The 13,333-nt window shown below is 38.0% G+C and overlaps 1 protein-coding gene across 1 annotated transcript in view; it reads right to left on the bottom strand.

Moving 5' to 3' along the window:
• CSMD1 (CUB and Sushi multiple domains 1) overlaps positions 1–13,333 on the bottom strand; it is a 1,841,590-nt gene that overhangs the window by 304,900 nt on the left and 1,523,357 nt on the right. Inside the window, exons 13-14 of the mRNA XM_060184943.1 lie at positions 2,513–2,695; positions 1,206–1,532 (exon numbers count right to left, since the gene is read on the bottom strand). Of these exons, the coding sequence (XP_060040926.1) occupies positions 1,206–1,532; positions 2,513–2,695 (510 nt within the window). The remainder of the gene's footprint in view (positions 1–1,205; positions 1,533–2,512; positions 2,696–13,333) is intronic.

Raw genomic sequence — 13,333 nt, 5'->3', positions numbered from 1 at the left:
AGCTGTGTCCCCATTATCCTACAGTCTTGTTAATCATTATTAAATCACTAATTTAAAAAAAGAAGAAAATAGGGAGTCGGGCGGTGGCGCAGTGGGTTAAGCGCACGTGGCGCAAAGCGCAGGGACCGGCGTAAGAATCCCGGTACGAGCCCCCGGCTCCCCACCTGCAGGGGAGTCGCTTCACAGGCGGTGAAGCAGGTCTGCAGGTGTCTATCTTTCTCTCCCCTCTCTCTCTGTCTTCCCCTCCTCTCTCCATTTCTCTCTGTCCTATCCAACAACAAAGCAACGTCAACAATGGCAATAATAACCGCAATGAGGCTGCAACAACTAGGGCAACAAAAAGGGGGGAAAAATGGACTCCAGGAGTGGTGGATTCATGGTGCAGGCACTGAGCCCAGCAATAACCCTGGAGGAAAAAAAAAAAAGAAGAAAATAAAGGAACACAGGGAATACATACATATTAGAGAGTCAGTCTTCACTATAACAGTGACATAACACTATCTTTGAGTAATATTTTAGATTATTAGGTTAATGATATATATATATACATATATATATGTATATATATATATCACAGCTTTACTACTCTCATTATCTATCAATCATAATTAGAAAAATCTCTGAAGGGGGGATGGGTAGTGGTGTACCCACTTAAGCACACATAGTACAAAGCACAAGGACCTGCACAAGGAACCGGGGTTAAGCCCCCAGCACCCCATCTGCAGGGGGGGCTATTTCACAAGCAGTGAAGCATATCTGCAGGTGTTTCTCTTTCTCTCTCCCTCTCGATCTCCTCCTCTTTTCTCAATTTCTCTCTCTTATCCAATAAAATATAAAAAAAATGGACACCAGGTGTAGTTGATTTCTAGTGCTGGCAATGAGCCCCAGTGATGATCTTGGAGGAAAAAATTCCCCCAAGTATCATTCTTTTTTATATTTTTAATACTTATTTATTATTGGACAGAGATGGAGAGAAATTAATAGGAGAATGAGAGACAGAGACACCTGCAGCAGTGCTTCACCACTTGTGAAGCTTTCCCCCTGCAGGTGGGACCAGGGGCTTGAACCTGGGTCCTTGTGCACTGTAATGTGTGCACTTAACCAGGTGCACCACCACTGCCTACCCCCTGCAGTATCATTCTTGACAAAATTATAATCATGTGATCAAATGAGGATGAAAGGGGTGCTGAGGCAGACATACTCACTGGTGTATGTGATGTTGAACCCTCTGCCAGTAGTAGAGTGATCAGATTGGAATTCCAGACGGACAATGTGTCCACTGCTGGCCAGCTGGGAAGGCACTTCATTGCCAGAGAAAGTACCCAGGACAGTGATGTCAGAAATGCCATCATCTTTGACTGCCAGGAAGTCAAACTGTGGTTCCACATCAAAGTCATTAAATATGAGGTGGATTCTACTTCCAGGTTCAGAAATGATCAACCAAACACAGTTCATATTGTTACCATATTCTTCGGGGTAATTTGGTGAGAGGATAATCCCTGAAGTTGCAGTAAAATTGAAGAAACATGAAACTGTGGAGACACAAATACATTTTCAATTTCATATGCATCCAAAAAAAAGGCTCTATCATATAGATGACACAGAATTCTGGATGGAAATCTGTTTCCTCAGAGAATCAGGGTTTACAACACTACAATTGTTTATTTCAGAGTTTTCCTTGCCCCAACATTTTAACTAATATATTTAGTTATTTGTAGAGTACAACCAAAGATCATACATTATGAAGCTAAGGTTTGAATAAAGAGTGACTATCTCAACTTGATTGAGAGCTTATACAAGTTAGCAAAGTTTCTAGTTAAGAATTTATTTCTACTTTCAGAAGACCAAATATTGACATTAGAAGCTATTACGTCAGAGGAACAAGTTCTAGAAAATAATATTGACTCTACCATGTCTTCTGTGACAGCTTGTCTCTTTACATTTTACACTTACCTTGAATGTGCCATTTTTCCAAATTATTTAATTTTTGTATTCATTATAGAGTTATGATTAATAAAAAGGAAATTTGGAAAATTAGACCACTGAGTGCTGAGTGGATAATGCAAACATTTCTTAAAAACTTTTCCAGTTATGATGTATACTTAAAAACAAGCATATATAAATATGTATGTATATATATATTTATCTGTATATAAATGTGTATATGTACACATATATACCTCCTTTTTAGACAGAGTAACTATTGAAAATACTCAGGTGTGTATTTTTTCATCTTATTCCACACAGTTTCATAGAGATTTTCCAACCATTACTATATCAAGTTACAAAATCATCCTACTTCTTATTAATATCCTTTCTTTCATTTCACCTGGCAGAGGTGCCAACATCACTAACTATTACTGAGAGGAGAAAACAGGGAAAAAATGCTCTGACAATGGCCAGATTTTTCTGGCCAGCAAAGGGCTATAGCCATTTTGGAAATATGCCTCACTATCATAGCCCCACTCCTTCTCTTTCCTTGTCAGGGGGCCCAGCCCACAATGATACTTACACACACAGCTTGGCTTGTTGCCTGACCACTGGTTGTTCTGCTGGCATGTGATCACTCGCTCCCCCACGAGCTCAAAGGCCGCCTGGCACTCAAATGTTAGGGAGTCCCCATGCAGGAAGCTGTTGCCTGTCCTCTTCCCATAGGCAGGAATTCCAGGGTCCCCACAGCCCCCCTTCTCAATTTCTGTAGATAGGAGACACAAATGATCTTTTACTAAGAAACCACACAGCAGTTGACATGTTATTACAGTTTAGAAAATGAAGAGAGAGGCTTTTATTCGGCTGGATTAAACATAATTTTCATAAACAATTTCAAAAGGATGCTAGATTCATCTAAAATTGAATTACAAAAGCTATAATCAAGGTGTAATTTAAGCTCAAGAGAGAAGGATTTAATTACTGGTGTTTTAAGGGTTGCTCAGGTGACACAGATGTGCTGACAATGCAAATGTTTCAATGAATAAGTGTATCTCCTGGCCCACACTTCCTAAATGTAACCACACAATTGCCACAGCTATAATGTAAACACCGTTTTTGTCTTAATCAATGTGTTTTTAAGTGTAGGCGATAAGGGTACAATGGCTCACCTTTTTCTGAATCTTCAAATCAATACAACTATGTGTATACGCCTATTCTTAATTAACAATAAAAACACAATAAAAAATAAAATGAGTGAGTATATTTAAGGTCTTCAGATGAAAAGAAAACACAGATGTAAAACTCTATTCATTATAGCACATTTGTAATAAAACAAGGGAACAAATGCACCCAAACTATACACATATTTTAATCTCTGTCTTAACTGTCAGTTACTAAGCAAGAATGTATTATGGTATATTATATATGCATCCATTTAAAGGCCCTTTATTGAGGATCTGCAATGTGTCAGGACTTGTTCTAGGCAACAAAGTTAATAGACAAACAAGACATTATGTATTCAAATTGCTTTTCGGCACTGGTGTTATTATACCAAATTTTACCAGGGGTCTGATTATGTTATTCCCCTTGTGTTTTCCTTTGAAGATCATATCTACTACACTGGGGCCACACAAAGCAGGGGTAGAATACCAACATTCAGATCACTCACTCTAGATCCATGTAAAAGGAGGAAGAGCATCCTTCTTTGTTAAAGTTTATTGACATCCATGTGGTCCAAAATGTTTTGTTCTCTACTCTAGCATTTATAGGGAGTTCTTTTGTAGAGATTCTAGAATGATCCAGATTAATTTTAGCTGTGAACTTCTCTTTTTACTGTGCTATACTCAAACAGTTTCCAGGAAGATAGTTAAGCCTAAAACTTCTCAGTAATGCTGCAAAATATTAGCAAAATTAGAAAGTGAATTTAATTGCTATCATCAATATCATTTTAGTGAAAATAAAATCAGTCTCTTAAATAGGAAATCATTTTTATTACCTTTGGTATATTAGCTAATATGGTATTTAACCATTTTGCTAAATTGTGCTTCATTCTCAGAAATAAAAAGAAAGGAATTTCTTTATTTTGCAAATAAATTGAGAATAAAATAATTTAAGATAAATTAAAATTCTATATTAGACAAAAATGTATTATCAGAACACTTTTAGCTAAGTAGAAAAATAGCAGAATAGGATTATATATATATATATATGATTTATTTATTTATTTATTTATTTTTGCCTCCTGGATTATCGCTGGGGCTCAGTGCCTGCACTATGAATACACTGCTCCTGGAGGCCATTTGTCCCATTTTTCTTTCCCTTGTTGTTATTGCTGTTACTGATGTTGTTGTTGTTGTATAGGACAGACAGAAATGGAGAGAGGAGGGGAAGACAGAGAGGGAGAAAGAAAGATAGACACCTGCAGACCTGCTTCACTTGTGACATGACACCCCTGTAGGTGGGGAGCTGGGGGCTCGAACTGGGATCCTTGCGCTATTCCTTGTGCTTTGGGTCATGTGTACTTAACCCACTGTGCTACAACCCGACGACCCTAGAAGAAAATATGCTAATGAGGTTATTGTGACCCAAGACTATGTTGTTAGTTCTTAGTTGTTCTTATTTCAGCCATAAAATCAGGCAGGCCTAAGGCATAGCTGAGTGGCAATATCGGGGCCTCCTTCACTTGCTAAGTTCTCATTTTCATTTATATAGCTTTCAAGCACTGTTGTGTGGGTAGTCATAAAGAAGAGAAACAGGTGCACAATCAACAACCAAAGAGTCAGTTTTATTTTTATAAAATTGTGAATAGGATTAATAATCATCTGTCCTATCCCTAAGAAATATTTAACCATATTGAAGTAAAAAGGTATTTTTTGTGGGGTACAAAGAAAGGAAACCAGGGTTTCTTCACACAAGAGAAACATGTGTTCCACTGCTGAGCTACATCCCTAGAGCAAAATATACCACTTTTGAGAACAAGTTAACAAGCTTAGAGCTAGCATCCCAAAAGACACAGAAATTTACCATTTCTTCCAGGTGTGTTTCATAGCTGCTTTCCTTTTTTTTTTTTTAAATAGGAAGTTATACTACTTACAGATAAATATCCTTACATCTGTTTTTAAATATATTGTATTTACTTCTCTAATATATATATTTCAGAATAAAATTTACTATCTTACACTATAGACCTTATATATCCCAAAATTATTAAGATAAATATTGTACCCCTCTTATCCTACGGTTTTTGTCAGTGTTTTCTTTTTATAAATAAAAATTTTTATAAAAAAAGGAAAAATATTCAAAACGCTACAAAAAATGGGAATAGATGGAAAATTCCTAAAGATAGTGGAGCCTATATATAGCAAACCTATAGCCAACATCATACTCAATGGTGAAAAACTGGAAGCATTTCCCCCTCAGATCAGGTACTAGACAAGGCTGCCCACTATCACCATTACTATTCAGCACAGTGTTGGAAGTTCTTGCCATAGCATTCAGGCAGGAGCAAGGAATTAAAGGGATACAGATTGGAAGAGAAGAAGTCAAACTCTCCCTATTTGCAGACAACATGATAGTATACATAGAAAAACCTAAAGAGTCAAGCAAGAAGCTTTTGGAAATCATCAGGCAATACAGTAAGGGGTCAGACTACAAAATTAACATTCATAAGTCAGTGACATTCCTCTATGCAAACACTAAGAAGAAGATGAAATCCAGAAACCTATTCTTTTTACTATAGCAACAAAGACAATAAAATATCCAGGAATAAACCTAATCATAGAAGTGAAAGACTTCTATACTGAAAATCATGAGTCACTACTCAAGGAAATTGAAAAAGACACAAAGAAGTGGACAGATAGGGAGTTGGGCGGTGGTGTAGGGGGTTAAGCGAACATGGCACAAAGCGCAAGAACTAACATAAGGATTCCAGTTGAGCCCCCCAGCTCCCCACCTGTAGGGGAGTCACTTCACAAGCAGTGAAGTTGTTCTGCAGGTGTCTTTCTCTCCCCCTCTCTGTCTTCCCCTCCTCTCTCTATTTCTCTCTGTCCAATCCAACAACAACGACATCAATAACCACAACAATGTTAAACAAAAAGGGCAACAAAAGGGAAAATAAACAAATATAAAAAAATTAAAAAAGAAGTGAACATTCCATGTTCATGGGTTGGAAGAATTAACATAATTAAAATGAATATACTTCTCAGAACCATGTACAAATTTAATGCTATTCCCATCAAAATCCCAACCACATTTTTTAGGAGAATAGAACAAATGCTACAAATGTTTATCTGGAACCAGAAAAGACCTAGAATTGCCTAAACAATCTTGAGAAGAAAGAACAGAACTAGATGCATCACACTCCCAGATCTCAAACTGTATTATAAAGGCATTGTCATCAAAACTGCTTGGTACTAGAACATGAATAGACACACTGACCAGGGGATTGGAATTGAGAATCCAGAAGTAAGCTCCCACATCTATAGACATCTAATCTTTGACAATAGTGCCCAGACTATTAAATGGGGAAAGCTGAGGCTCTTCAACAAATGGTGTTGGAAAAAATGGCTTGAAACATGCAAAAGAATGAAACTGAACCACTATATTTCACCAAACATAAAAGTAAATTCCAAGTGGATCAAGGACTTGGATGTTAGACCAGAAACTATCAGATACTTAGAAGAAGAAAATATTGGCAGAACTCTTTTCTGCATACATTTTAAAGACATCTTCAATAAAACTAATCCAACTACAAAGAAGATTAAGAGGCAAGTATAAACCTATGGGACTACATCAAATTAAAAAGCTTCTGCACAGCAAAAGAAACCACTAGCCAAACCAAGAGACCCCCTCACAGAATGGGAGAATATCTTTACATGCCATACATCTGACAAGATTTTAATAATCAAAATATATAAAGAGCTTGCCAGACTCAACAGCAAGAAAACAAATAACTGCATCCAAAAATGGGGAGAGGACATGGACAGAATATTCACCACAGAAAAGATCCAAAAGGCTCAGAAACACATGAAAAAATGCTCCAAGTCTTTGATTGTCAGAGAAATACAAATAAACACAACAATGAGATACTACTTCATTCCTGTGAGAATGTCATACATCAAGAAATGTAGCAGCAACAAATGCTGGGGAGGTTGTAGGGTCATAGGAACCTTCCTGCACTGTTGGTGGGAATGTAAATTGGCCCAACCCCTGTGCAGAGCAGTCTGGAGAACTCTCAGAAGGCTAGAAATGGGCCTACCCTATGATTCTGCAATTCCTCTCCTGGGGATATATCCTAAGGAACCCAACATACCCATCCAAAAAGATTTATGTATACCTATGTTCATAGCAGCACAATTTGTAATAGCCAAAATCTGGAAGCAACCCAGGTGTCCTACAACAAATGAGTGTCTGAGCAAGTTGTGGTACATATACACAATGGAATACTACTCAGCTATTAGAAACTGTGACTTCACTGTTTTCAGTGCATCTTGGCTAGAGCTTAAAGAAATCATGTTAAGTGAAATAAGTCAGAAACAGAAAGTTGAATATGGGGTGATCTCACTCTCAGGCAGAAGTTGAAAAATGAGATGAGAAAACACAAGTAGAATCTGAAGTGGAGTTGGTGTTTTTCACCAAAATAAAAGACTCTGGTGGTGGATGGATGGGGTGAGTACAGGTCAAAAAAGGATGACAGAGGACCTAGTATGGGTTGTATTGTTATGTATAAAAATGAGAAATGTTATGCATGTACAAACTATTGTATTTACTATTGAATATAAAACACTAATCACGGGGGGGAGAGGAAGATGGCGGCCTGAGAAGTTGCTGACAGCGAGCGCTCTGACGGCATCGTCGGCAACGGTAGGATTTTCTGCCTTTAGCAGGCCAGTTAATAAGGGGTGACACCAAAGAGTGGGTACAATTTAATTTGGGTTAAGAATTAGAGTAAAGGTGACACGGACTAGCGGGGCTCCAGAATTCCCAGGGCGCCGGGCAAGGAGAGTGCGCCGGGCATTGTCCTCCGCCCGCCCAGGAAGGCGGCTCCTCCGCCAGTTGCAGAGCTCGGCGGGCAGAGGACCCGGAGAGAGCACTTTAGCTCGGGGGCTTCCTCTTGGGAGAATCCAGGGTCCACTGCGACCCTGAGAGCAGATCCAAAGACTTCTTGAGTATAGCTCTCATTGGATCAAAGGATTTGGAGCTAGTTTTCATTTTTGAGAAATCCTTTAAAAAAGTCTGGAGGGGGGGGTTTCCCGGAAGATGGCGGATGAAGGAGAAGCGGCTAGCCTTTGAGCTCCGGACACATCTCATGTAAACAACAGGATTTTCTGCCTTTAGCAGTCCAGCCAATAAGGGGCCACAGCGGTCATACCAAGGATGTGTCTATAACTTAATTTGGGTTAAGAATTAGAGTAGGAGAAAAAAATTCTTTTTTCTTCCTTTTAATTTTCAAGCATACATCCTTCCCGCCGCTCCCCCCCCCCCCCCCCACCATAAGCAGTGCCTGGGACCAGCTACTAGCAGGATACCCCATACCACCAAACAGGGTTTTTTTTTTTTTTTTTTCTCTTTTTTTTTTTTTTAAACTCACTGATACACATTTGGGAAGTTCCTCGCACTGCTCTTTAATTACAACCCTTCTTCTTATATTCTCCCTTTTCTCTCTCTTATCTCTCTCTCTTTTTTTTATTTTTTATTATTATTATTATTTTTTTTATCTTGTCATACACTTCTTTCTTCTTTGCCTTTCTGAATTTGTGAATTACTTTGGGGAAGAAATCTGACCCAGAGTGGACTTTCTATGTGTGTATCTCTGCTCTAGTTCCCTTTACACTCTTGTTACCCCTAGAATATACACTGGATAGTAGATTTGCATAACTGTCTATTCTTGCTATCCTCTCTTTCTTTTCTCTTTCTTCACTGGGATTTGGTTACTATTTTTTCACGGACTGGAGAAATTTTTTGGCTAACTGGTAACGATTAAACTCCTTCAATACTTACTTCAGTTGCTACTGTAATTCCGGAGGTTGGTGAGTGCAATTGTCATAAAGGTATTTAGTACAGTGCTACTTGTGCTCAAAACACAACAACTGAGGAACAACAGAGCATTAAAAAAAAAAAGAGAGAGAGAAACACATAAATAAAAACAAAATGGGTAGATTAAAAACAAATAAAACTGCTACCCCAATGAATGAAGACAAGAGCCCAGAAGAAACCATAAATCAATCAGAAGTAACCATAGATAAGAAAAGTATGCAAGCAATAATAAACTTATTAATCACAGAAATGAAAACAACATTGGAGGAAAGGAATGGTAGTATTAGGGAAACAACAGTTGAGACACCCAAGGAAAATACTGATTATCTTGAGACAATTAGAGAACTGAAAGCTGAAATAGCTGTAATGAAGAAAGAAGCTGAGGCAAGGGAAAGCAGACTAACAGAAGCAGAAAACAGAATTAGTCAGACAGAGGATGAGTTAGAGAAAACAAAGAAAGAGGTGAAAGAGCTTAAAAAGAGATTGAGAGACACTGAAAACAACAACAGAGACATATGGGATGATCTCAAAAGAAGTAACATTTGTATAATTGGCCTGCCAGAGGAAGAAAGAGAGGAAGGGGAAGCAAACATTCTAGAGGAAATAATACAAGAAAATTTCCCAGACCTGAATAACAGAAAGGGTATCAAGGTGCAAGAGGCCCAGAGAGTACCAAACAGAATCAACCCAGACCTGAAAACACCAAGACACATCATAGTCACAATGAGAAGAAGTAAGGATAAAGAAAGGATCCTAAAGGCTGCAAGAGAGAAACAAAAAGTCACATACAGGGGAAAACCCATAAGACTTTCTGCAGATTTCTCCACTCAAACTCTAAAAGCCAGAAGGGAGTGGCAAGATATCTATCGAGCCCTGAATGAAAAAGGGTTTCAACCAAGGATAATATATCCTGCTAGACTTTCATTCAAGCTAGATGGAGGGATCAAAACCTTCTTAGACAAACAACAGTTAAAGGAGGCAACTATCACCAAGCCGGCCCTGAAAGAGGTACTAAAAGACCTCTTATAAACAAGAACATCACTATAATACTTGTAATATATCAGAGTAAACAAATCGTTTTTTAGAACAATGGCACTACAATACATTAAATCCATAATATCAATAAATGTCAATGGCTTAAACTCACCCATCAAAAGGCACAGGGTGGGGGGATGGATCAGAAAACATAACCCAACCATATGCTGCTTGCAAGAATCCCATCTGTCACAACAAGATAAACACAGACTTAAAGTGAAAGGATGGAAAACTATCATACAGGCTAACGGTCCACAAAAAAGGGCAGGAACAGCCATTCTCATCTCAGACACGATAGATTTTAAATTAAATAAAGTAATAAAAGATAGGCAAGGACATTACATAATGATTAGAGGATCAATCAGCCAAGAAGACTTAACAATTATTAACATCTATGCACCCAACGAGGGACCATCTAAATACATTAAACACCTACTGAAAGAATTTCAAAAATACATCAATAGTAATACAATAATAGTGGGAGACTTCAATACCCCACTCTCACACTTAGACAGATCAACAAAGCAGGGAACCAATAAAGATACAAGAGAATTGAATGAAGAGATTGACAGACTAGACCTCTTGGACATTTTCAGACTCCTCCACCCCAAAAAACTGGAATACACCTTCTTTTCAAATCCACATAACACATACTCAAGGATAGACCACATGTTAGGCCACAAAGACAGCATCAATAAATTCAAGAGCATTGAAATCATCCCAAGTATCTTCTCAGACCACAGTGGAGTAAAACTAACTTTTAACAACAAACGGAAAATTATTAAAAGACATAGAATTTGGAAACTAAACAACATGCTCCTTAAGAACCACTGGGTCAGAGACTCACTCAAACAGGAAATTCAAATGTTCCTGGAAACTAATGAAAATGAAGACACAACCTATCAAAATATTTGGGACACAGCGAAAGCAGTACTGAGAGGGAAACTTATAGCCATACAATCACATATTAAACACCAAGAAGAAGCCCAAATGAACGACCTTACTAGACACCTGAAGGACTTAGAGGAAGAGGAACAAAGGAACCCTAAAGCAACCAGAAGGACAGAAATCACTAAAGTTAGAGCAGAAATAAACAACATCGAAAATAAAAGAACCATACAAAAGATCAATGAAGCCAAATGTTGGTTCTTTGAAAGATTAAACAAAATTGACAAACCCCTAGCCAGACTCACCAAACAAAAAAGAGAGAAGACTCAAATTAATAGAATTGTAAACAATGCAGGAGATATCACAGCTGACACCACAGAAATCCAGAGAATTCTGCAAAACTTCTATAAAGAACTATATGCCACCAAGCTAGAGAATCTGGAAGAAATGGAACAATTCCTAGAAACCTATGCACTTCCAAAACTGAACCAAGAAGAACTACAAAATCTAAATGCACCAATCACAGACAAAGAAATTGAAACCGTTATTAAGAATCTCCCCAACAACAAAAGTCCTGGACCAGATGGCTTCACAAATGAATTCTACAAAACTTTCAGGAAACAGTTAATACCCATACTTCTTAAGCTATTCCATAAGATTGAAGAAACAGGAATACTCCCTTCCACCTTTTATGAAGCCAACATCACCCTGATACCAAAAGCTGATAGGGACAGAACAAAAAAGGAAAACTACAGACCAATATCTCTGATGAACATAGATGCCAAAATATTAAACAAGATCTTGGCCAACCGGATACAGCAACAAATCAAAAAGATTGTTCATCATGACCAAGTGGGATTCATCCCAGGAATGCAAGGCTGGTTCAACATCCGTAAATCAATCAATGTCATTCATCACATCAATAAAAGCAAAGCCAAAAACCACATGATTATCTCAATAGATGCAGAGAAAGCCTTTGACAAAATCCAACACCCATTCATGCTCAAAACTCTACATAAAATGGGAATAGATGGGAAATTCCTCAAGATAGTGGAGTCTATATATAGCAAACCTACAGCCAACATCATACTCAATGGAGAGAAGCTGAAAGCATTCCCCCTCAGATCGGGGACTAGACAGGGCTGTCCACTGTCACCATTACTCTTCAACATAGTATTGGAAGTTCTTGCCATAGCAATCAGGCTAGAGAAAGAAATCAAAGGGATACAGATTGGAAGAGAAGAAGTCAAGCTCTCACTATTTGCAGATGATATGATAGTATACATAGAAAGGCCTAAAGAATCCAGTAGAAAATTACTGGAAGTTGTTAGGCAATATAGCAAGGTATCAGGCTACAAAATCAATGTACAAAAATCAGTGGCATTTCTTTATGCAAACACTAAATCTGAAGAAGAAGACATACAGAAATCACTCCCATTTACTGTTTCAGCAAAATCAATCAAATACCTAGGAATAAAGTTGACCAAAGATGTGAAAGACTTGTATACTGAAAACTATGAGTCGCTACTCAAGGAGATAGAAACTGATACCAAGAAATGGAAAGATATCCCATGCTCATGGATAGGAAGAATAAATATCATCAAAATGAATATTCTCCGCAGAGCCATATACAAATTTAATGCAATACCCATCAAAGTTCCACCAACCTTCTTTAAGAGAATAGAACAAACGCTACAATCATTTATCTGGAACCTGAAAACACCTAGAATTGCCAAAACCATCTTAAGGAAAAGAAACAGAAATGGAGGCATCACACTCCCAGACCTTAAACTATATTATAAAGCCATCATCATCAAAACAGCATGGTACTGGAACAAAAATAGGCATACAGACCAGTGGAACAGAATTGAAAGCCCAGAAGTAAATCCCAACACCTATGGGCATCTAATCTTTGATAAGGGGGCCCAAAGGATTAAATGGAAAAAGGAGGCTCTCTTCAATAAATGGTGCTGGGAAAACTGGGTTGAAACATGCAGAAGAATGAAATTGAACCACTTTATCTCACCAGAAACAAAAATCAACTCCAAATGGATCAAAGACCTAGATGTCAGACCAGAAACAATCAAATACTTAGAGGAAAACTTTGGTAAAACACTTTCCCACATACACCTCAAGGACATCTTTGATGAATCAAACCCAATTGCAAGGAAGACCAAAGCAGAAACAAACCAATGGGACTACATCAAATTGAAAAGCTTCTGCACATCCAAAGAAACTATTAAACAAACAGAGAGACCCCTCACAGAATGGGAGAAGATCTTCACATGCCAGACATCAGACAAGAAACTAATCACCAAAATATATAAAGAGCTCAGCAAACTTAGCACCAAAAAAGCAAATGACCCCATCCAAAAATGGGCAGAGGAAATGAACAAAACATTCACCACAGAGGAGATCCAAAAGGCTAACAAACATATGAAAAACT

Source organism: Erinaceus europaeus, chromosome 2, assembly GCF_950295315.1.
Source record: "Erinaceus europaeus chromosome 2, mEriEur2.1, whole genome shotgun sequence".
Taxonomy (NCBI): domain Eukaryota; kingdom Metazoa; phylum Chordata; class Mammalia; order Eulipotyphla; family Erinaceidae; genus Erinaceus; species Erinaceus europaeus.
The sequence above is the reverse complement of the archived record's forward strand: the minus strand, read 5'-3'. Positions and strand labels throughout refer to the sequence as shown.